Consider the following 24,756-nt stretch of genomic DNA (forward strand, 5'->3'; position numbering starts at 1 on the left):
AATGCTCAATGAGTGAGTGGAAACCACAGGGGCCAGTGGGCCACGGCACACACTGATTATATATTAAGGAAAAGGCTAGTCTAGGACTCATGAAGTTTCTATCAGAGTGGGTAGTGGTATTTTGTTTGGGCTCAACCATGTTTTACATCTTTGTGAATGTGTTACAAACAGTCAAAAATGAGGATGTTTCTCTGTGTCACACACATACCCTACAAAAGAAACTCCTTTTGAAAAAATCAGCTCTCGCGTTTCCAAACATCAAGTGGCCAGAGTGAGTATTGGTTGGGGTCAGCCAAGGGCACCCGGCTCTGCGGTTTGCCATGGTCCTCATCCATTTTGCTTCTCACACTTCTGCTACTTCTGGCCCATATAGGCTGACCCCTCACATGCTCCTCACTTAATGGATACAAAAACGATTGAACGGAGAGGTTAAAAGACTTGCCCAAGGAGAAATTATTTATATAAAGTCTCACAGCTGGGTAGGGTGCACCCTCCAACCCCAAGTCCGGTGTGCTGTCCAGGTGTAGTTCAGAATCTCTGTCCTGCTCCCTCACTGGCTGATGGTGTAATATTGGGTTAGCTAGTGGACCTCGTGGAGACTCAGTTTCCTGATTTGTAAAATAGGGAAAATGAAACACTACATAAGTTCTTAGGAGAATAAAAATGGAAAAAGTAAATTATCTAGCCCAGGATCTGGAGCACAATTAAAGGCTCAATAAATGTTCTCTTCCTTCCCTTCCTTTTCCTTTCTGCCTCATGCAAGGAGGGGCTTGGAATGCTAACACTCTTACACTAGCACCTCGTGCTAAGCAGGGAACCAGTTCAATACCAGTGACTGGGGGTTTGCTCAGCTAAGCTTTTACTATCAATCCATCCATCCCAGAACTCGCAGTCATTATTTCCCAATTATAACAAGGACCAACTCTAGAGCTTTCTGAAGGGGTTTCTGAAGGAGCCTAACTCCCACCTCCTGTGATGAATCTCTTACTTCTCTACTAATTAATCCAACACTGCTACCTCTTTCGGAAAAGGGAGCAGAAGAAATGCAAGTGTATCTATGTGAGATACGTGCCAGGTTGGGGGATTTATTCCCCTTCCTCCCCGCCAAGCCACTTAGGTTGACTGCGTCCCTCTACCTAAGACCACAGGCCCTGGCAGACAGTCCTATCTTTTCTGGGCTCCGGTACCTACTTGTTCCCACTGCTCCTTGAGGCCCAGGGGGTCGCGGTGGCTCCCTGTTGTCACTAGCTTTAGGGAACTATGCCATCTCTTCTAGGTTTCTCTCAACCCTGTCCCCGCCTCTGTGAATAATTTTCTATTTAGCTCTCCCCATTTGGCCTGTGTAAGTATCATCTCTTTCCTGCTGGGACTCTGACCGACAAGGTCTCTAAGGCTCCCTCAGGATCTACTTCCTAGACATAGCAGAGTCTAGCCTAGTACCTGGCACACAAAGGCTCCATAAATAATCAATATTTGACAGATAAATGAATCAACGAATGAATGAGCTATGACCCTTGCATCCAGACTTCTAGGCTGAGACACAAGCCAGGAATATGCACTAAAGTCATTGACAACCCCCCCCCCCCATTTTAGGAGAGGGGATCCAGGAAGGGCTGGACACCCAGGAGGGCAGTCTGTTCTGAGTTAGAGGGCACAGACTGTGCTCATTTTCAACTCTTTGGACATTTTTTTTTTTTTTTTTAGTTTTAGCACTGAATCAGAATCGGAAATCGCCCCCATATGATGATGGCTGCGGCAGAGTTTAACTTTTTCATTAACCCCATTTGGGATAAAGCTGGCTCCCACATTGTGAGCATAGCAGAGTTCTTAAACAGAGAACTGAGAAAGGGAATATAATTGATACCACCAGAAGAGACTTTTTCCTACTCCCACCCTGTGGGAGAAAGAATTGTCGTGGGCAATCTTTCTATCTTATCCTTGAATGCACTTCATTTGGGGAAAATCGCCCTGGGCTGAGACTGGAGTTGCTCAATATCCATTTTATCTGCTTTTGCAGGCATTAACAGTTCTGCATGGAAATGGGTGGCAAGCTCAAATTATTCAAGACTATTGAGTCCTTTCTGGCTTCTCTAGAAACTGTAAATAAGAAACAGATATGGGGAATGTGCCAAGGTGTGAAGAAAGCTTTTCTAAAAAGATAGTTGTCTAGGTTACTCAGCTAAAAAGAATAGGCTGAAGGAAAACATGGTAAAAATGTCCACATATTTTATTGCTGTTAGTTAGAAAGCATTTCAGCTATTCCACCTAGCAGATTCTTTTATAGTAACAAAGGGCCACTTGAATAGGATTGTCTTTGAGTTGATAAGGGAGATAATGAAACGGCCCTCTATTAGCAGAGTCTATAAAGTGGGGTGGGGGAAGGCTTTTTGGCTTTGCTTATCAAAATAAAAAGAATGTACCAATTAACTGAAAAGATAAACTGTAGTCAAAGGAATGTTGTAGACCATCCAGAGGATATTAATACGATCTTTTGTGATTACTTTAAACTTTCTATTTGTAGAGAGCAGATATGAAAATTGGAATTTTTATTAGTCTTTCTGATGAAACAGTAAGAAAATCAAAGGGTTATTTTTGACTTTGTTAGAAAATGAAGCATTAGGTGAAACTTCTGACTTGTATGAAAGGAAATCTCACAGACACAGGGAAGAAATGGAAAAAAATAAGGAGAGAGGCTAAACAAATGTCTGTCTTTTAACCTGGCAAATGACATGGAATAATGAGCTACTGCCTCCATCTTTTCAATAAAAGTCACCCTAAAACTGAACCACGCGATTCCCCCACCCATATTCCAATCTCAATTCCAATCCACATACACCTTGTCAGAGCTGCCAGTCACTTGACAGACACACGGCTGCTTGCAGCAAAAGAAAGATTTGGCACAGAGTGGGAGAGCATCTGCTAGCTGGAGGCCCAGCATTCAGATCCCTGAGTTCCCACATGCTGGTGCTCAGAGCAGCTCAGGTAAGCCCCTGCACATCAGAGCTGCATTTACAAAATGGGTGGACTACGCCTGCCTTGGTCTTCTAAGCCTTCTGCAATATAGACGCGCAGCAGCGGCGCATGGAGGTTAGAAAGCACACAAAGTCCCACTCCTTCCGTCACCCGCTACGTGGCATCAGGACTCCTTACCCTACCTGTGCCTGTTTCCTCACCGCAAACAGGGGTTTATAGTAATTCCTACCTCATATTAGCACTATGTAACACTGTGCTGGGCCCATGGAAAGTGTCATCTACAGGTCGGTTTGTCATCATCATCATCACTACTAACTCTTTTCAATCAGAAAAGACAAACAATGTTATGAAAGTCATGCTTCACCAGTGGTAGTGAGAATAACCAGACTGTTTGTGAAAATGTTAAAACCATAGAGCACCATATGCATAACTATGGGAGTTGAAAAGACTTCTAATGGTTCCTTTCCTATATTACAGACGAGAAAACTGGAGCCCAAAGAGGTATCGTGATCTGCCCAGGGTTATATGGGCAGTCACTTCTGAGTCAGGACTAGAACCTGGTACTTCCCGTCCCATGTACAAAATTATATATGGGGCTATTAGTAAATAGGAGGAGGCAGCTTCAGGTACCAAGACTTTAGCTGTTACTTCAGGTAATGATTTGCTAGCCAAGATTCCACAAAACAGAAAACATCAAGCCCCTGGCCAAATTGCCCAGGCTGCACTCTGGTCCTGAGCAAGACTTATGCATCCAAATCAACCACTCAGTAAAGAAGGAATGAAGATCTAATTACTCCTCTCTTATACTTCTGAATGTCTTAGACTTTTCAATGAACAAGTACTTGGGAAGCTTCTTATCACTCACACACTTAAGGATGGATGAAAGTGTTCCATATTCAGCAACGGAAGCTGACATTCCTTGTTCCCCTATTTCATCAATGCCCATCTCAGATTTTGCTACCTTCTGCGCAGCTGTGGGTGTTCAGCAAGGGCTCTGACCCATTCTGACTCTCTCCCTCCATCCTCCCCTCCTCTCTATTAAGCAACAAGATAAATAACTTTTGTCCTGATTGCTCTTTTAAAGCACAGGCTGGAGAAGAAATTATCATCTCTATGGGAAGGAAGCATGGTTAGTCAACCTGACATCGCTGTCATCCTAGAAGCTGGGCATGTTGATTTATTCGTTTATAGCCTTTTGTTTTCCCTGTCACTTGAACTAAGTTCTTCCATCGATCTAGCTCAACCAGCAGCAGCCAGACACAGAATGTGATACCTGTGAGCACGTGGGTGCACTAATGAGGGCCTTTCTGCTGCAGAAAGGTGAATTCCTGTTGTCTGGGCTTGGGAGTGTGGTGTCAAGGCAATGGAACATTTTCTGCAAAGCTAAAGAGCTGAAAAAGAAAATGCACTGGAGAGCCTTCTACTACTTACAAGACTCGGAGGTTCTTGAGCCCAGCGAAGTCCGTCTTGGTGATCCTGGTGATATTATTTCTGTCCAGGTCACTGCAATGGAGAGCAAATTCAGGTCAGGTTTTTGCGAGTTACACTTATGGTCTATTCAATCCAGACTGGCTTGGACTGGAGGGACGTTGCTTGTCAAGCAGAAGGCAATTCCAGTGATTAATGATATCCCTTGAGCATGTCCAGCTAACCTTAAGGATATTGTACGGAATAAACCATTCATTATGCATGTAGTACAACTCTGTTATATTTAACTGCCTGGCTTCTGTGGCCGTCTTCAGCTAACAAATTTTTCTGTGGAAGTCTCCCCTCCCCCAACTCTCAAATCATGTCATACAAGGGGGGCTGATGCCTCTTCCCAGCTCCAGGGATGGGCACCTGATCCAGGCTGGGCTTGTAAGCGTTCTCAATCCCTCTGACCACAGCGATTGTTTCAGAAATGTGTACAGGACTCAAATTCCCAATAACTCTCTGTCCACTGGGATTGCTAAACTGCTCAGGATTGCAGAAGCCATCCTGCCACCATGAAAAGAACCAGCAGATGAAAAGAGACTGGATCCTGGTGCTCCCCTGGGAGTGTGCAGGTCCACTCATGCCTGAAGCCAGATACCTGTGTATTTGCAGATTGCATGGGCCATTCTATCCCACCTCCCTTATATTTTGGTTTAAAGCAATTTGACTTGAATTTCCTATCACTTAAAACCAAAAGATCCTGACTGACTTTGGCACATAGCTAGAGACCAATAGATATGGCAAAACTTATCCATTTTCCAGCTAGTTTGCAAACTCCCTGAGGGCAAAGACTATATCTCATTTAACTCCATAGCCCAACATAATAGAGTATGTGCCTGGCATACAGCAGAGGTCACTCTGATTATCTCACACATTAAATAAAGACGCCGCACAGGTTTCTCTGCCTCAACTCGGAGGCATAAGCAACTAAAAGCGGCCCCAAAGAGGAGACCTGGCCATAGAAGAGCTGAAAGCCTTTTGGTGGTGGCGCTGGGACAGGGTGGGGAATGGGGAGGGTGTCAGGGTGGTGGAAACCAGGGGTAGGGAAAACTGAAGCCAGGAATGAACCTGTGAACAACGGTATGAATTTTCTGTGTTCACTAAAATCATCTAAGAAGATGGGACGTCAAAAAAGGGGTCATGAATAATATGTTACAGTTCTCAAGAACGGATGCTGAGCAGGTAATCCCTCCATATTCTGCCTTATGAGAAGCTCTTCAGGGTTTGGGCCCTTGGAGTCTCAACAAGGTATCTGTAAACTGGCTTTTCCTCCCTCCAGAACATTTGCATACTAAGAGGCCAGTGTCCCCGGGTTGGATCCCCATCCAAATGTTTACCTCTTCTTCGGTTCTCTTAGATCCTAAAGTTTCCATCCTACAATTGATCATGCCTCAGAAAGACTTGTGAGCTATACAGTTGCCTAAAGGAACAGGGAAGCAGTTTTCAGAGTCTAGCACTTTTGATGAGGAAAAATCAAGTTTGAGGAGGGATTACTCTCCTGATGTCAGAAATACTGAAATAAAAATCGAGTCAGTCCTTGAGTAGCCTCACCTGGGCACCACCTCCCTTCGTCACCCAGCTTTCTAGCACCTACAACAGCATCAGAGCGGTCTCTTAACCAGCTGTGAGAGAGAAGAGCGGGATTTGAGATTCTCAGACTAATGTGAGTGTTGGTTTAAAAACAAAAAAAAGAGCAAGCATGACACAGGACAATGAAGGGTGGCCCGTGCGAGGACTGGAAACCAGCAGACAGGCAGGAGTCTGCAATCTCCACAACATCCTCCCGTCTGAATTAGGAGAGTGTTGGGGACCTTGACAACTGCGAATATGACAATGCGGCTATGGCTTTAATTACCAGGACACAGCGTGGCATCTCGGCAGCTTGTGGCTGCGGCACCGATATTTTCAATTAATATTTATTACGTAAAAGGGCACAAAGTGTGGCAGGAAAATGCTGAGGAGGTGGGGGGGCGGGGTGTGCTGTGGGGTGGTCCCAGGCACAGAGTCCCTGTTTGAGGCTGAGCTTGAATCCCTGCCCTGCCCCTTACTGGGTGACCTAAGGGCAATCACTTCATCTCTGAGGCGGTTTCTCCATTTACAAAACAAAGTCGGCCATCTCAACCTCAAGAGTTTTTATGGGGGTTAAATGAGATGATGTATACACAGCACTCACTGGCACTTGTTAAATACTCAATTGTGGCAGCTATTGTTACTATAATTAGTAGAAGTGCATCCTCCCGCCACCTCTACTCTGAAATTTCAGTTCACCAACAGAAGCTCGATGCCCCATCCCCCAAACTTTGTGCCTACAGATGATCCCCAAGACACTCCTTGTTGGTGTACTACCTTCCTATGGGTAAAAACAGAGCGCTGGCACCCACAGCTGCCCCTCCTTCACCGCATTTCTGTGACACCTGTTTGCATGGTATCTGGGTGCAGAGTGACACAAAGGCGGTGGGGGGACAGGCCCTACTCCTTGACTGAGCTCTGCCGTCTGCCTCTGCCCACCTCTGAAACACATTGCCCGGCAGAAGGCCAAGGAGCCCACGGGCTTCCAGGTGCTACAGGTCTGGGTTCAAATCTCTGTCCCACCTCTCAGCCCCCAACCCCACATAGCTGGGGCTGTGTGAGTTTGAGTAACTTTTTTAACCTCTCTGAGCCTCCATGCTCTGTCCTTCTCTCCTACTTGCAGACCACAGAATGATGAGAAACCCATAGCATAGGCTTCAACTCGCTTGGCCAAAAAATGGGAATTCATGATACTGATAGTGGGGAGAGGCTGCCCACCCCACCGCCCACCCCACCATGCCAATCCAGGCTCTGCCGGACCTCTGAGGCCTTCAGCTCTGGCCTTGGAGGGAATCAGCATGTGTCACGTTAGGACTCGTTCGGACCATCAGCAGGAGGTGAGATCCTGGCTGGGGAGTAGGGACGGTGTCTAGACGCACGTGTGGGAAGTGTGGTGGTTTTAAAACATCTGTCATCTCGTTACTTGACACACTTGCCATGAAGAGATAGAGTCTGTGCCATTTCCCTTGAACCTGAGCTGACCTTTGAGAACGCTTGGACAAACAGGACTGTTGCGGAAGCGATGTCGCAGGCTTCTGAGGCTGGGTTAGAAGAGGCAAGGGAAGAGAGGCACTCGCCTTCTCTCTCGCAGAACTTTCGCTGGAGCCTTGAGCCACCGTGTAAGAAAAGCCGGTAACCTGAAGCTTCCATGTTGGTGAGACCGTGCGAGAGGACCAGAGAGAGAGTGAGGTGGGGGAGGAGGGACGGGGGGGTGGTGCCTGAGGAGCCCCAGCCCTGGCTCATGAGTCTCTCCAGCCTAGAGGTCAGGCACGTTAAGTGCGGACACCTTTGAGACTCCAGCCCTGGCCACCACCTCACTGTAACTTACGAGAAACGCTCAGCCAGAATCACCCAGCTGAACCACTTTTGAGCTCCTGACACACAGACACTGCGAGAAATAACACAGTCACGCATCATGTAACAACATGTTGGTCGGTGAGGAACACATACATGACAGTGGTCCCCTAGGATTATAATGGAGCTGAAAAATTCCTATCACCTAGTGACATCATAGCTGTCATAACATCGTAGAACAACGTGTTACTCATGTGTTTGTGGTGATGCTGGTGTAAACAAGCCCACTGCCCTGCCAGTCGTATAAAAGTATAGCACATACAATTACGCACAGTACATGAGATGCAACAATGATAATAAATGACTGTTATTGGTTTATGTATTTACTATACTTTTTATTTTTATTTTACGGTATACTCCTTCTACTTATATATAAAAAAAAGTGAACTGTAAAACAGCCGGAGGCAGGTCCTTTGGGAGGTATCCAGAAGGCGGCACTGTTATTATGGGAGACGACGGCTCCACGCGGGCTATTGCCCCTGAAGACCTTCCAGTGGGACAAGATGTGAAGGTGGAAGACAGTGACACTGATGATCCTGACCCTGTGTAGGCCTAGGCTGACGTGTGTGTTTGTGTCTTAGTTTTTAATAAAAAAGTTTAAAGTACAAAACAAATTAAATAGAAAAGAGCTTACTTATGGATATAAAGAAAATATTTTTGTAAATCTGTACGTGTTTGTGTTTTAAGCTAAATGTTATTACGAAAGAGTCGAAAAGTTAAAAAAATGTTAAAGCTTATAAAGTAAAAAAGTTACTAAAAGCTAACGTTAATTTGTTATTGAAGAAAGAGTATTTTTTGCAAATTTAATGTAGCCTAATTGTACAGTGTTTGTAAAGTCTACAGCAGTGTACAGCAATGCCCTGAACTCCATATTCGCTCACCACTCACTGACTCGCCCAGACCAACGTCCCGTCCTGCAAGCTCCATGCACAGGGCAAGTGCCCTATTCAAGTGCACCATGTTTGATCTTTTCTACTGTACCTTTACTGTACCTTTTCTATATTTAGATACCTTTACTTGCACAAATACTTACCACCATGTTGCCATTGCCTACACTATTCAGCACAGAGACAGCTGTACAGGTTTGAGTCCTAGGAGCAACAGACTACACCATACAGCCTAGGTGTGTAGTAGGCTACGCCATCTTGGTTTGTGTTAGAACAATGACAAAATTGCCTAGCAACGCATTTCTCAGAAGGTATCCCCATCATTAGGCAACATGTGACCGTACTAAAGTAAGCGCTATGTCTCAAGCCATAAAGTTTTGAGGCGACTCAATTGCAACAGAGAGGTAGTACAGAACAGAAAGGAAGAGAGAGATACCTTCTGAATATTTAATTTGCCATTAACAATGGAAACCCATTTACATGGCTCTCAATGGCAAGTCCTTTCTGAGACTTGCCTGCTGCCTTTGAGACCCTTGGTCCTGTCATTATGATCAAGGATGGCTCGCAGGGCCTGAAGGCAGCCGTATCATTCTGGGGATGAATGAGAACTGGCCCTTCTCTCAGGCTTGAAGGAGTGATGACTCCCTAACTAGGTTGCCCGTCCCTCCAAGCGGGACTGAGGATACCATGGGAACCGCTGAGGTTACGTTACTAATCACAGTAATGATTACCACTCCTCGAACGCTGTGGCAGATTGCTGAGTTGTCCACCAAACCATGTTCCCTGTGTCGAGCACACAGGTAGACTACATTTCCCAGCTCCCCTTGCACAGAGGTGCAACCACGTGACTGAGTTCTCATCACTATTCCACAAGCGAAAGTAACATGCGCTGCCTTAGGCCTGAGCCATAAAACATCCTGCCCAATCCTCCACGCTCTTTCTCTTCTTCCAGCCTGGGCTGGACTCAGTAGATACAGTGGAGGATTCCAACGATGGCAAACAGAAAGAATGACTGCACTCAGGAACGAGACTTCTCCTCCCTGGCCTCCCCATTTACACACATTAGACTCAGAAATGTTAAAGACATAACTCCCAAATCGCTGAAATTCAAGAACTATGTCATAGCAGTCTATACCAACAAACGGAATATCTCTCAGACAGTGGCTTTCCATTTTTTTTCTTTTCTCTGCAAGACTTCTGAAAGGTAGATATTATCTTACTTAGACAGATAAAATACTGTGGATTAGCCTTAAAAAGAGCTGATATTTGTTAGACCCATACTATGCACCAGGCACTGTGCTAAGGACTTTGTGTTCATTTTATGTAATCCAGACAGCAATCACATGCGGTAGGTACTACTATTATTTCATTTTTCACATGAAGAGGCTGAAGCTTAGTCTCCCCCACTCCCACACCAGCTTAAACAATTTTTATTTTTAACCAATAAAGAAACTTGCTGTAAGGTCACATTCCAGTAAGTGGCACAGCTGGGATTTGAACCCAGGCTCTCTGAAGGCAGAGGCCATGGTTTTACCCATCACATCATCCTGTCCGTCTACAATTAGAGCATTTGCTATTGCATTGGGTTATCAATTGAATGGAAAAAACGGATACATGAATAAATGTCCAAATAAATAGAACAAATTTCCCATCTCCATGCCTTGAAAAAAAAAAAAAGGCATCCTCCTAGTGGCTTTTCTGCCCCCTACTCCAGCCAAGATGACACATTTCCACGCAGGTGCCCAGTGAGGTCCTGGCCAGGGGGAGTGCTGAGCCCCCCTGCAAGCTCCCGCAGGCAGAGCTGTGCTGCTGTGTCTGCCCATGTCTGGTTCCCATTGTGTTCCTCATCATCTGCCGCACTGCCGCCATAAACAGGCATCTCCATGGCAATGTCCTGGACTATTTTTCCCAATCCCAATCAGTGAATCATAAACCGATGCTGAGACTTGGAGCTTTGTGGTATTTTCACATCTGTTTGACACCTTGGGTGGGGTGGCAAAGGAATTCAGAACAACACTGGAAAAAAATGAAACAAAAATGAGATTTTCTACGGCAGGCCACTGTCCCTATCTTGGCACATGTATATTCATATCCTTCTTTTTATTCACTCTGCGGCATTCCTAAAAAATGTTTCTTCTTGCTGTGGCACATCTGGGAAAAGGGAGGAATGAAAAACTGCACAGTGTGGAGAAAAGCGCTTTGACTGTAAATCCAGTAGATGTGGGTTTGAATCTGGCTTCCTCACTGCTTAGCTGTGTGGCTTTGGGAAAGGCACTTCACCGAGCCCCAGTCGTTGTTTTTCTGTAAGTAACTTTTATAAAATATGACCCCAAAACCAGCTCTGTAGGATTACCAGGAGGCTCAATATATAAAGCATGTGAGGAAGTGCTTTCTAAACAGCATTCAGAGTGGTTCATTTCTCACCACAGTCGGCAATAGTTAGGGAGAGGACATATGGTGTGGTTGGGATGGACTTCAAAAAAAAATGTTCATCAGTGATGGTGAAATGCACATAGTTAGAGAACACGCCATTGGTTCAGACCAAACTTTTAAGATCACCCGTCCCCTATACAACAAGTGTATACAGAATGCTGTCCTCTGCGTCACAGGAAAGGAGATAGGGTCTCAGCGTAAGGTGAACTCGTTGTGGCTGCCACACGATGCAGTAGTTCCCTATCACAGGGGTCAGCAAGCAGAGATTAGCAGCTAACTCATGTTGGGTGTCATAGCTAAGGGGTACTCAGGATGGGCAGGAGGCTGGACTACGTGACCTATGAAAAGTCCTGTCAAGTTTGATATCTATAATTCTCATAATTTGGGAGCCCATAACCAAATAGATTTTTTTTTTTTAATTAAAAGAATAGGATTTGGTCCTTGCCCCTGAGGAGCTTGGAGTCTAGTTGAAGAGATGAGGCAAGACTCATGAGCTACGTAGAGAACAAATGTAAGAATCTGCAAAATTCCACGTTAAGAGATGTGGTCTAAATTCCATGGGAGCAGGCAATCCCAGACGGGAGGGAGCTCGGCAGGCAGGAACTCAGAGAGAAGGCCTCCTAGAGGAGATGGGACAGTGACAGCAGGGGTGACGGGGAAATCACAGAGAAAGCAAAGGGCTGAGGATGAAGGCAGGTGCTCCCGAGCAAGCCCTGAGATGTGTGACGCCTCCGTCTGACGCCCCAGATCCCACAGTGTGACCTGAGGACTCCTGCTCAGGAAAGGGGTAAGTGGGGCCAGATTTCAGATGTCCCATAGCCCTGCCCGACCCTTGGTTTACCACCAGCAAAGAAGAGGTTCCCACAGACCAGAACAAGTTGGGAGGCAGGCCCGGCCTCAGTTTCAGCTCTCTGCTCTTCACCCTTTTCCCCCGGGGGGTCTGCCTGAATGGGCCATGTCACAGGGCTGGCTTCTCTGCCCTTTCACCTCCCAATAGTTGAGCAGCAGATGGGGATGGATCGACCTGAGGACAAGGTGTTCATTCTCCAGGTTCTCTCCTTGAGAGACCACCCCGGTTAGCCAGTGTTGCCAACAAAGGCCACAACTCCTCTTCATGACTCTGTCCTTTTCCCTGCTTCCAGAACGCTTTGCCTTCTCTCACTTCTTCTGGCTAAGAGGAGGCAACAGTTCTGCTGCTTCTAGTCCTGGGTTGCACAGTACCCCTTGTGGTTCTGCTGACCCATACCCACGAGTCCCTTTGTAAACCAACCCTCCCAGAATAATCCTAATTTGAATTTTCCACCTGTTTTCTGTTTCTTACTATCATTCATTCGTTCATTCATTCAACAAACATGCCTTGACCATAAAGTTTCAGGAGCTGTACTAAATGCTGGGGTACAGCTGTAAACAACACTGGCACGGTCCTTGCCCATGAGGAACTTAGAGTTTAGTGGGGCAGAAATAAACACAGCGGCAAGCACCACAGACTGTGATATACAGTCTATACCACGGGATGGCAACCTTTTTCTTTAAAGGCCAGAGAGTACATACATTGGATTTTGCTAACCATGTTTTCCACTGCAACTATTCAACTCAGCTTTGTAGTGTGAGAGTAGCCACAAACAATATATAAATGAATGAGCATGACTGTGTACCAATAAAACTTTATTTACAAAGACAAGCAGAAGGCTGATTTGGCCCGGGACTTTGGTTTATACACTCCTGCTCTATACTATGCCAGAGGCTGAAACAAAAGCTTATGGGAGAGGATGGAGGAAGGAGTATGGCATAATCGGGTTGTAGGGTCAGGGAGGTGTACAGGAAAAGATGACATTTTAATTGAGACCTCAAGAATAAGTTGACCATATCCAGGTTGGCATGGAAATATGTGAGAGGGAGAAAAAGAATTCCAGGTTAAAAAAAAGAAAATAAAAACAGCATGTATTAAAGCCCAGAGGCATTGCCTTAGGATAACTGCAAGCAGATTTATTTGGCTGTTAAAGCACCATGCAAGGGAAAGCAGGTCCATCTGTACATCCATCTGTCTGTCTGTCCATCCTTCTTCCTTCTTTCCTTCCTTTCCTCCCTCCCTCTCTCCTTCCTTCCTACTTTACCTGTCTCCCCTTCTCCATTCTTCTTTCCTTCCTACAACAAACTTAAACACCTACTCTGGACTTGGTACTAAGCTTGATAGAGTGTTGAAGAACAGCAAAGAAGTTCCTTTTAAGGAACTTTTATTTCCTTGATGAGCGTGATGAACAGATTCTAAGGTGGTCCCCAATATCGCCACCTTCTTTTGCCCTTGAGTATGGGCAGGACCTAGTGGCTTGCTTCTAACCAATACAACACAGCAAAGTTGGCGGGATGTCACCTCTGTGGCATGTGATTGTAATGCCCATCTTGCCAGGGGACTCTCTCCTTTGCTAGCTGGGATGAAGCAAGCAGCCACACTCGCGGGGCCCCCATAGCAAGGAACAGAGGGCAGCTTCCACTACCAGCCAACTAGGACCTGAGGACGACCAGGAGGAACCTGAAGCTCTCCATCTAACAGGCTGCAAAGAACTGAATTCTCCCAACGACCTTGAGAGCTTGGAAGCCAGTCCTTCTCCAGTCGGGCCTGGGGATGAGACCACAGTCTCAACCAATATCTCTACCCAGCTTTGTGACACCCGGAAGCAGAGGACCCAGCTAACTGTGAGGGGATGAATGTGTGTTGTTTTAAGCCACCAAGCTTGTGGCAAGATTATTATGGAGCAACAGAAAACTGGTATGGTGGAGACGGGCAATACCACACAAACAAGACCGCAGATGACAATACGGAAGTAACTGCGAAACAGCTGCAGGTGAGGCAAAGAGAATGAAGATGAGGTGAGAGGAAGTGGCAGTGAGGAAGGACCTCTCTCAGAGGGTGGTTCTTCCTCTGACACCAGAGGGAGAAGGATTCAGCTGAGGGAGAGGCTAAAGGGAGAGGTTTCCAAGTGGAGGAACAGAAACCAAAAGGCCATGGGGGGAGAAAGCATGTGGACAGTCTAAGCAACAAAAAGGAGTACCAGGTGACTCCTAGAGTGGCATCGAACGGGATCGCAGAGGCAGGTGGCACCCAGCCTAGGGGGCATCCACCAGGCTGACAACGTGCCTGGCAACACTGAAAAGAGTGGTCTGGTTGCCAACCAGACCCACAGAGGGGCCAAGCACTGATCTAACAGCCCTCAGCCCCTTTCATCAGCCATCATCCCTGTCTCACAAGCAGATTCATTTCCCCCAAGCACCCAGCTCATTCCACAGCTCGATAGGGAGCGTCTCATCGCTGTCCTCAGCTTGCCTCATTTAATTCTTCCTTCTTTACATCCACAGACATTTATCGAGCACCTACCAAATCCAGGAACTGTGCTAGGTGCTCCATCAGCACGTACGCTCATGCTGCCTGCTGCCCTCGCGGTCCCAGCTCCATCCAAATCCCACTGCTATGTTATCGGTTGAACTGTGTGCCCCCAAAGATACGCTGAAGTCCTGACCCCTGCTACCTGTGCACGTGACCTTATTTGGAAATAGGCTCTTTGCATTTGCAATCAGGTTAAAATGAGGGCATTAGGGCAGGCTCTAATCCAATATCACTGGTGTCCTTTTAAGAAGAAGGGACTGAGACCCACAGGGACAGTGCTGTGTGACAACACAGGGAGAGGTGGGAGCAACACAGCTGCAAACGAAGGAACGCCGAGGCTTGCTGGCCACCACCAGAAGCCAGGAAGGAGCCGGCAGGGATTCTCCCCTACAGATTTCAGAAGGAGCGTGGCCCTGCTGGCACGTTGAGTTCAGATTTCTAGACTCCAGAAGTATAAAAGAATAAATGCCTATTGTTTTCAGGCACCCAGTTTGTGGTACTTTGTTGTGGCAGCCCCAGCAAACAGATGCACCCAATTTTCAGGCTTTGTCAAGCCCCCGCGTGTCCGCCATGGCCCTCCCCAGCTACTCCATCCCACACTGGCTTCTCCCTTCCCTGAACTTGTGAACTTCTGGATCATGTGGCCTCTGCACAGCTCATTTTGGTCTTTCGTCACGTTTGCTTCCACCTCGTGTGCTCTGCCTGTTTCCTGTGTGTTTGCCTCGTGTCTCCCAGGACCGTGAAGAGCGCACTCCCCACATTTCCTCCCAGACACCTTGCATGAAGTAAGACTCCTCCGAGACACTCGGAAGAATGTATACTAGTTTTCTCAAGATGGCTGAACTAAGAGGTTGTTTTCTTTTGTTTTTGTTTTTTTTAACATTTTACATTTTGTTTATCAATATTGTCAGTGTTTTCCAAAGTAAGTATGTATTACTCATGCACCTTCTACCTCCAAAAAAACATTGAAAAAATTGGTCTGGTTGACCTAAGAGTCTCCCCGTAGCTAAAGTGACCAGGCAGAATTAAAGCCATTCAAGATCCCGGAAATCTGGGCATCTGGCTAAAGGAACGTGCTCCTTGATGAGCCCAAGGGCAGTTGTCAGGAGCTGCTCAGACTGCCCTGCCCCAAAGCGTGTCTCCTTCTGTTTCTTCTCCCCAGTCCAAAGGACCTAAGGCCAGCCGTCCACCTACCCCAATGGAAGAGAAACCGACGTGTATTCAGGAATCATCAAAGCACCATCCCACCAGGTCATGGGCAGCGGTGTTTCCCTGCGAGTCACCCTCCTAGGAGCCCCATATCATGCTTTACCTCCCCAAACTCACACAACAGCAGGCATTATTAATTATTCTCTGATTTTTGCACTTCATTCTCATCAGTTACATAACCACATACAAGTTTAAAAACACATACGCGCATTTGGGAAAGAAATGAACTGAATTTGATTTAAAAAACTGGCTCCACACTACCTCAGTTGTTTGGGAACTAAGCCTCCCTGGGCTAAATTTTTGACTTGGCAACACTCTCGCATATATAATTTTACACCTGCAAAAGCTTGCAGCCAGCCCTGTGCAGACAGCTACCTGCAGGGAGCCAAACAGTCCAGACAGAAGGGCAACCCGGATGGTTGGATGCGGTCGTGGTGAGGGCCGGTGAGCAGGATGGGGGGCATGGGGGTCTCTGCTCTTTCTCCCCTTACAGCACCAGGAGGGTTCCCTGTCCCTGTCTTGCTCAGTTCAGCTTCCTGCACCAGCAAAAAGGGCATACGTGGGACACAACTAGCTCTTTGCTGTGGGCAGTGGAGTAGAGCTTGCAAACCGGTAGGTAGCCCACTGGTGAATTCTGCCCTGCAGACAAGTTTCGTCTGGTTCTCACTGCGATTTTCACATATGCAAATTAATTGTCAATTTGGGGCCATTTCATACACAAATCTGGAACTCTGGCTTGTCTCCAAATATCAGTCAATCTGATAACCGTGGGACTTCGTGGTACTAAAAGGCAACTGCCCACTTTGAATGAGGCACACACGCCACAAGTCACCAGTCCACCTGAGCTGATTCCCACACTTAGGTTACCTGCTTAGTCCTTATGGGCGCTGGCATTTGAGATCCCCGCTACTGAACCGAATACTTAAGAAAGCAGGCCCTAGAATCAGATAGCCTGGGCTCAAACCTGAGCAGATAGAGTGTGATGTTAGGCAACTTAACCCGTCCCTAAGCTTCTGTTTCCTCATCTTTAAAATGGATATAGTCACAATCTCCAACCTCCTAGGAGACTATGAGGATTAAGTGAGATGATACACATAAAATGATCCGAACCCAGGGCTGGTCACGCGCTGAGTACTCAAGCAGTAACCATTACTATCAATTGGCTATTAATCCTGCACAGTGTGAGCACAGCAAGATGATGATGTTGGCGGGACTTGGGTGCTTCACTAACAGTGAAGGGGGCACCTTGTCTAATCCATACCTCTCCCCTCTCCCCCCAGGCACACCCTTCAATAGAGCACCTGCAAAGAGAGCACTCCCTTGATGACACACCCAGGATATCCCAGCGCTCATGCCAGGAGATAAATAACTCATCCTTGCTGTGACAATGTAAGGCAATTTATTCCTTTCTGAGCAATCCCCTCAGGTGATGACTATCAAGTCAAAGGACTGACCTTGTATGTCCCTCTTGATCAGGCCCAGAGACCCCAAACTCTTCCAAACTCTCCTCAGAAAGCCTGTTCCCAAATCCCTTCCCTACACTGAATAGGACTCTCTCTGGGAGTCAGTGAACAGAAATCCCAGAAGAAGTCGGGGTCCTCCTTTGGAAATGTGGCAAGAAGTGTCGAGGGTACGGTATGGCAGGGCCATATGTGTTCACCAGACTCTTTCATTTTCCTCCTAGGCAAACAGCACGATTAGATTTCTTGCACCCTTTGCATCTAAGTGGGACCATGTGACTGATTTCTGATTAAAGGAATGTGGCTGGAAGTAATACATGCCATTTCCAGGGGAGGCTGTAAAACATCCTACATAGCATTACACTCTCTTTCCCTTTCTTGTCTTCCTGGCACGTAGAGGCCACGTGTCAAAAATGGTGGTATCCCACAATGGACGGAACACGGGTTCCTAAATGACCCTGTGGAACATAAACCATTCACCACTACCCAGACCAACCGTACTAAACTACAACATGAGGAAGAGAAAGCAATACAGTTTCATTGTTTCGCCCAGATACATCTGGGTTTATTTGTTGCTGCAGCATAGCCTTGTCTATGCTACTTATACTCCTGGCAACATGGCATAGTGGGAAAGACCAGCCCAGAAGTTAGGCCCCCGTGATCTCTCTCCATGCCCTCTTTCTGACTCATAACAGGGCCTTGTAAAAGTTACCCTTCCCATCTGTCAGAGGAGGAAAATAGACTGTGTGACTCTTAGGGTCACCATCTATAATTATCACTGGCTTTGGATTCTACTAACACATGTTACCTTACATAACGTTTTTTTTTGTTTGTTTGTTTGTTTTTGTTTTTGAGACAGAGTCTCACTCTCTTGCCTGGGCTAGAGTGCCGTGGCGTCAGCCTAGGCTCACAGCAACCTCAGACTCCTGGGCTCAAGAGATCCTTCTGCCTCAGCCTCCCAAGTAGCTGGGACTACAGGCATACACCACCATGCCCGGCTAATTTTTTAATATATATATATATTTTTAGTCGTCCAGATCATTTCTTTCTACTTTTTAGTAGAGACAGGGTCTCGCTCTTGCTCAGGCTGGTCTCAAACTCCTGACCTTGAGCGATCCACCCGCCTCGGTCTCCCAGAGTACTAGGATTACAGGCGTGAGCCACTGCGCCCAGCCCATGATGTTTTTTTTTTTTTTTAAAAAAAAAAAAGGCCTTAACTACAGTCAATAGAGAAGCAAATGCTGCAGTCGGCCTACAGGAGAGTCTGAATAGATTTCTGCTGACTGAGTAATTATTAGGCAAGAGCCGATGTGTACTGAGTGTTCACCACGTGCCAAGCACTATGCTAAGCACTTCATCTGGAGCCTCTTTCAATCCTCGCGACCAGACTGTGAGGTTGATGCTATTATTAGACCCATTCTGTGAGTGAACAAATGGAGGCACAAGGAGATTAAGATGCTTGTCTATGGTTACAAGCTGGTAAGTACCAAATGAGCATTTATATCCAAGCAGGCAGGTGTCAGTGCCTGAAAATTTAGCAATCAACTTACAAGAAATAAATACAGAGTCCTGAAGGATGAATTCATCTGGTCAGAGAACTTTAGGAAAATACCCAAAAGTTTAGCAAAATTAATGAACTCCAACTTCTTGGGACCCGGGACCATATCTTATTTGTATTTGAATTCCCAAGGCTCAAAACAATGCCTGGCACGTGAAAGGCACGATAAACATCTTTTGAATGACTGATCTTAACTTGAGCTCCTTATCAAGAGTTTTAACCAAGTAATGTTTACCCTTCATTGATAATAGCTTGAGATCCAAAGTCAATGTATTTCATTTACACCAGTACAACTAGAATGACCACAGGATTTATTAGCCAAACTTGAATACTTCTGTGAGTCAAAGAAGATGTCACTAATTATACCAGGAAAACAGAAATCGGGACTGTCTTGGGCAAACCAATACAAATGGTCACCCTAGCTAGACCCACAAAATACCCACAACAGGAGCGAGTGACAAAGGAAGGACTCATGAGGGGCCTGGTTGCCCACCACGTCTTTGTGCTTGAGCAGCCCCTCTTCCTGTCCACTTGGGCTGCAGACCCCTGCTAAGTCTGTTGCTACTTGCCAGACACATCATGGTTAAGTGTCATTCTCTGAATGGTGCACACCTCCTAGTCCAATCAGCCACAGAACTCATACACCATTAACTTTTAATATAGGTACAGTAATCGCTTTAAGAAAACAGGAAGGAGCAGCCTGAGGAATGCAATGATTGCTGCAGGAATATAACCATGGATTGCATTGGAACAGACTACATACTTCGTATAAACACTAATAAAGTGAGTTCAGGCTGAGCTGTGACTTTAAAGGAAATTCTTCTCCATAAACATGTCCTGCCATGCCCTAATAACTCTTTAATTTGATGCACATTTGGGAAGAATGATGCGAAGTAATCACAGAATAACGTTAAGGTCTGTTGTGAAGGAGGAGTGAGGGGGATAGTGATGCAACTTGGAGCTAACACCATCCACCAGAGAGTTGGTTCACTGCTCATTTCACACATGGAGGGAATTTGCAGAGAGACATGCAGGAAATCAGAGACAGGTCTCCGCAGGTTCAACACAAGGAAATTCTGAGTGTCATCTGATGGCACCATTTAAGACTCCCAGCTAGTCAATTTCTGGCCTGGCTTCCCTTGCTGAAAACAGCAAAAGTACCTCCCACATGCAAGCAGATTCTCCACTTTCTAGACCAAAGTTCTTCCGATTTCAACAAGACTATAAGCTCCTTGAGAGCAGAGAACCCTTCTTGTACATAGGATATCACCCACGGGGCTGACTCAGCCCCACACCCCTGCAAGAAGGCAGGATGGCTCAGGGTCGACAATAGCTAGACAGGAGCTGTAGCATCAAGGCACAGGCCCCAGTTTCCCAACTTACTTGTGTGGTCTGGGCAAACCACCCTTAGCCTCTACAAAATGGGTGAATAGCACTTACTGAAGCTCAGAGGGCTTTTGAGATGATCAAATGAGGTAATTTAAGAGGAAGGGTTTTATAAATTAAAGAAGAGTCATACAAATGTAGGAAATTATTACTACTGGGAAAGTACAAAATAATGACTAATAATAATAATAGTTTTGCCTTGTGTCATGTTCTCATGTTATCAGGCACTATCCATCTCCTTTGAATCCTTACAGCAGTCTTATGAGGTGGATACTATTATTATTGCTATAATAGTATGTTATTATAAAAACTAAAAATAGTGCCTATGGGGAACTGAGGTCCAGTGAGGTTAAGTAACTTGCCCCAGTTTACACATCTTATAAGTATTATCCACAGAGTAATGATTCCAGAGGGCAGATCTGGATGGTCTGAGCTCTTTGCTCCTAAGCTCTCAGGGAATTGAAGGCACCCAGTTTGTCTCCTTTATTAACCTGTAAGCAATGAGGATGAGCACTGTGTGGGAGTCCCCTCCACGTCCCCAGGACCCAGAGAAGAACCAGGGAGTTAAAGCTTGTGGATTGAATGACTACAGTTCCTCCTTCTCCCTAACCGCACTTACTTGTGTACCAACTCTTGTCCACGCACAATAGCACCTGGCCAATGACACAGGCGATGCTCACTTTCAGCCAGTACATAGCACTGGGCTCCTCCACCCTCACCAAAACGCGAGGCCTCAGCCTAAAGCCCCAGCCACCTAGAAATGTGGCCCAAACAGCTCGTCCACCCAGGCAAGCCCTCTGCACCCACCAGACTCATTCTGAGCACCATGACTTTGCCCAGGAAAGTCCCCCATCTGTCATGCCCTCTCCCATGGATCAAGATGAAGTGCCACTGTCAGGAAGCCTGGCTGGGGAATGGGGACCCACATCAGTGGAGTGCTAAACAAGGGTTGGAAAGGAAGACAATGTCTTTACAGTGAGACAGTGGGACCAGGGTGGGCCCACCGGCCCCATTCAGGCGGCAGCCACTCTCGCCCATCTGGCACTGATAAATGCCAAGGGACAGGAATTAGGCAGGGAGGGAGAAGGGCCCATCTGATTCTCCAACCAGGACTTCACGTCTAGTCCCAAGGAAGGCAAACCTCCTTTCATCATCCATGAAACCATATCTTGCTTATTATGACAATTTTAAAAAAGTTCTCTGATTATTCCTTTGAGAATCCAATTTGTTTCCTTTGTAAAGAGGAAACAATTCTCTTCTCAGTTTGGGAGGTGGGGACATTCCATTTATCTTGAGGGGGGGAAATCTGTTTCCTATTACGGATCACATTGTAGGTCTATTTGTGAAGAATAAATGTCTACACTTTATGTAGGGAAAAAAATTTCTCTCTTTCCTCTCCCACAAACATCCATGAAGACCCACAAGAGGAAAGCTCCTACCCTCTTCTCAGCCATTGTGACAAAGATTGGATTTCTACCCCTTGCTTTAAAAAGGGAAACATTTTTCCCACAGAAAATCGGTAGTATCCCCAAGTCACCCAGCATACCTGAGAGACTACTATGGAGTAATTCATTCAATCAGCACTTACGGGTGACAACGGAATGCCAGGACCCAGCTAGATCCTGGGAAGGCACAGATTAAAACAAACGCATAACCCTCCAAATGCCTGCGCTCTAAGACGGTGGTCAGCAGACTACGGCCCATGGGCCAAATCAAGCCCACTGCCTGTTTTTGTACGGACTGGGAGTTAAAAATGGCTTTTATATTTTTAAACAGTTTGAAAAAAAATCGAAAGGATAATATTTCGTGACACATAAAAATTACATGAAATTCAAATTTCAGTATCCATAAATACAGTGTTCTTGGAACACAGCCACACTCATCCGTTCGTACATTGTCTATAGCTGCTTTCCCTCTACAGGGGCAGAGTGGAGTAGCTGCGACTGAGACCGTATGTTATTCAGAGCCTAAATATTCATTATGGGGTCCTTTATGCAAAATGCTGACCCGCCGATCTAGGAGCTTATATAGTCTAGGAGGGTTGAAAACAAGGCAATGGCAGTCAAAACAACAGCAAGAATAACCACCGCAGCAACAATGCAGGGTGGGTGAAACATAGTGGTTAACAGTGTAGGCACTGACTGCCGGTCGGACTGAAGCTTATTCTACACTCGGTAGACAGACATAGCGACGTGACTCTGTGCCTCCATTTCCTCATCTGTAAAATGGGGATAATCTGTAAACGGGGTATCCTCCTTCTTGGGTTAGGTTGAGAATTAGGCAAGTTCATACATGTTAAGTGGTTAGAACAATGCCTAGCCCATAAGTGCTCAATCTGTTTGCTCTTAATATTACCAGTATCACTGCTTGCACAACTCCAGGGGGCACTGTTCAATAGTACACAGTGAGAATGGCACCCCTGGAGCTCATGATGTGAATGGTGACCCAGGAATTGAGCAGTGTGGTGGCCCTGATCACAGCTATTACCATGGCACCCGCACAGAGTTTTCAGGAAAGGCAGGGGCAGACAGACATTCAGATGGCGGGGGCAGGTCCCCTGTGTTGTTATTGCCGCATCATTCACACTTCTACTATGACAGAGATCCAAGAGGACAACTTCAAATGAGTACGGGGGGCTCCAGCTCAGACACCCAATCCCCATGCCTGCCTTTCTTCCTGCCCACGGCCCCTGCTCAGTCACCCTGAGATGGGTCCCCAACACCCATTCCCGAGATTACACCTTGCTCCTGGGCCCTCGGACTCTTGGACTGTGGGCTATTTTAAGCCCAAATTAAAGACTCCTCTCTCTGAATGGCTGCAATTTCAGCCTGTGGTTTGTTTACCCTGACGTGGCGCAGGGCCATAGTGTTGGGACATGGGGCTCTGCAAGGAGGTGGCTGGTTTCAGGGAGGCGGCAGGGGCTTTGCAGGAGCCATTTCACTGCAACACGCTCTCTGTGGAAAACACAAGCACGTGAAGGCATGGATGGACAATTAAAAAGAAAACAACAGTAGAGAGTCCTATGTATCTGGAGATGGATGCTAAAAACAGCACCACGTCAGAAGAAAGCATAGTGCTTCAAACCCCCGAGAAAGGGACTTGCCATTCTCAATCCACGAGCCCAAGCCTGTTGCGTTTCTTCCTCAGCCTCTCAGAAGAAGGCTCCTTGGGGCTGACACAGGCCTCTGTCTACAGAAACCTTGCCATAGACCCTGTCATCACGGTAGAGCTCTCAGGCTGGGACCACAGGCAAGGCCTCCAGGGGCTTCCCTCACTCTGGGGACGTCTTGGTCCACAGCCTGGTGATGGGCAGGTGAGGACAAAGGGAAACCAGAGGAAATTGAGCAGGTGCAGGGCAGAAGCCCACCAAGCTCTCAGTGTCAATGTCCCCTGCCTGGGCAGTGCCTACACTAGGGGATGCATGGGCTGGGGGCTCAGATCCCACTGCGCCCCTCTCTCATCTTTCCCTTCTCTTGCCCATAAAGAGAGATGAGCCTGTGTGTCACATCTGGAGGAAAGAGTCACTGCAGTTTCTGCCTGTCCCACTGGCAACCAGACCATACACCTCCACCCTGACCCACCAGCCTAGGTTAACTCTCGATTTGCCTAGCTCCAGTCTGGAAACTTTCTCAGCTGCTTACTCAATGTTGGCTCCTTGAGCAGTTGTTGTCGGTGTTCTGGGTTCTCCAAAAGAGAACACATCCGGCCGGGCGCAGTGGCTCACACCTGTAATCCTAGCTCTCTGGGAGGCTGAGGCAGGCGGATTGTTTGAGCTCAGGAGTTCGAAACTAGCCTGAGCAAAAGCGAGACCCCGTCTCTACTAAAAATTAGAAAGAAATTAATTGGACAACTAGAAATATATAGAAAAAATTAGCCGGGCATGGCGGTGCATGCCTGTAGTCCCAGCTACTCGGGAGGCTGAGGCAGAAGGATTGCTTGAGCCCAGGAGTTTGAGGTTGCTGTGAGCTAGGCTGACGCCACGGCACTCACTCTAGCCTGGGCAACAGAGTGAGACTCTGTCTCAAAAAAAAAAAAAAAAAAAAAAAAAAGAGAACACATCCATAATCAAGAGTCCACTCGGCACTTGGAGTTTGCAGAGCCTCACACAGACGTGAGGGAGCTCATGGCCCATTAGCTGAGTGCTCACCACCCAGAGTGGCTCGAAGTGAGTGTCGCCCTGGCTGCCCACCACTGAGTCCCACTCTTTTGTAAAAAAGCCTTTTGGCTGGGCATATGGTCCGCAGTTCACCAGGGTCCCTACGCTCCCCACGACTTCACTGCAAGCCCATTTCACCATCGATACTACCTGTCTGGCCCAGGTTAGCTAATCAGATTTGACTGCAGGCTTTATAATTATGAAATGTTTTCCCACCTTGTGTGAAAGCTCTGTTAGGAAAGAAACCGAGGCTAGGAATCAGTCCTCACTCTGGTGCCCAGCACAGTGCCTCACCCAGGGTACGGCTCCAACAGTGGTGGGGACCGGAATGTACCGACGCGACCCTGTCTCTCGCCCACAACTTCCAAGGCCACATGAGGAAAGAGATGACAAGGCAAGGGAAGGAGAACTGCTTA

The 24,756-nt window shown here is 46.8% G+C and overlaps 1 protein-coding gene across 2 annotated transcripts in view; it reads right to left on the bottom strand.

Annotated features, from left to right (window-relative positions):
• The window catches only part of SLIT3 (slit homolog 3 (Drosophila)), a 593,250-nt gene that overhangs the window by 541,762 nt on the left and 26,732 nt on the right, over positions 1-24,756 (bottom strand). For both annotated transcript variants that reach the window (XM_012649737.1, XM_012649736.1), the window contains exon 2: positions 4,405-4,476. In XM_012649737.1, the coding sequence (XP_012505191.1) occupies positions 4,405-4,476 (72 nt within the window). The remainder of the gene's footprint in view (positions 1-4,404; positions 4,477-24,756) is intronic.

The sequence above is a fragment of the Propithecus coquereli genome, unplaced genomic scaffold (genome assembly GCF_000956105.1).
Source record: "Propithecus coquereli isolate 6110/MARCELLA unplaced genomic scaffold, Pcoq_1.0 Scaffold301, whole genome shotgun sequence".
NCBI classification, from domain to species: domain Eukaryota; kingdom Metazoa; phylum Chordata; class Mammalia; order Primates; family Indriidae; genus Propithecus; species Propithecus coquereli.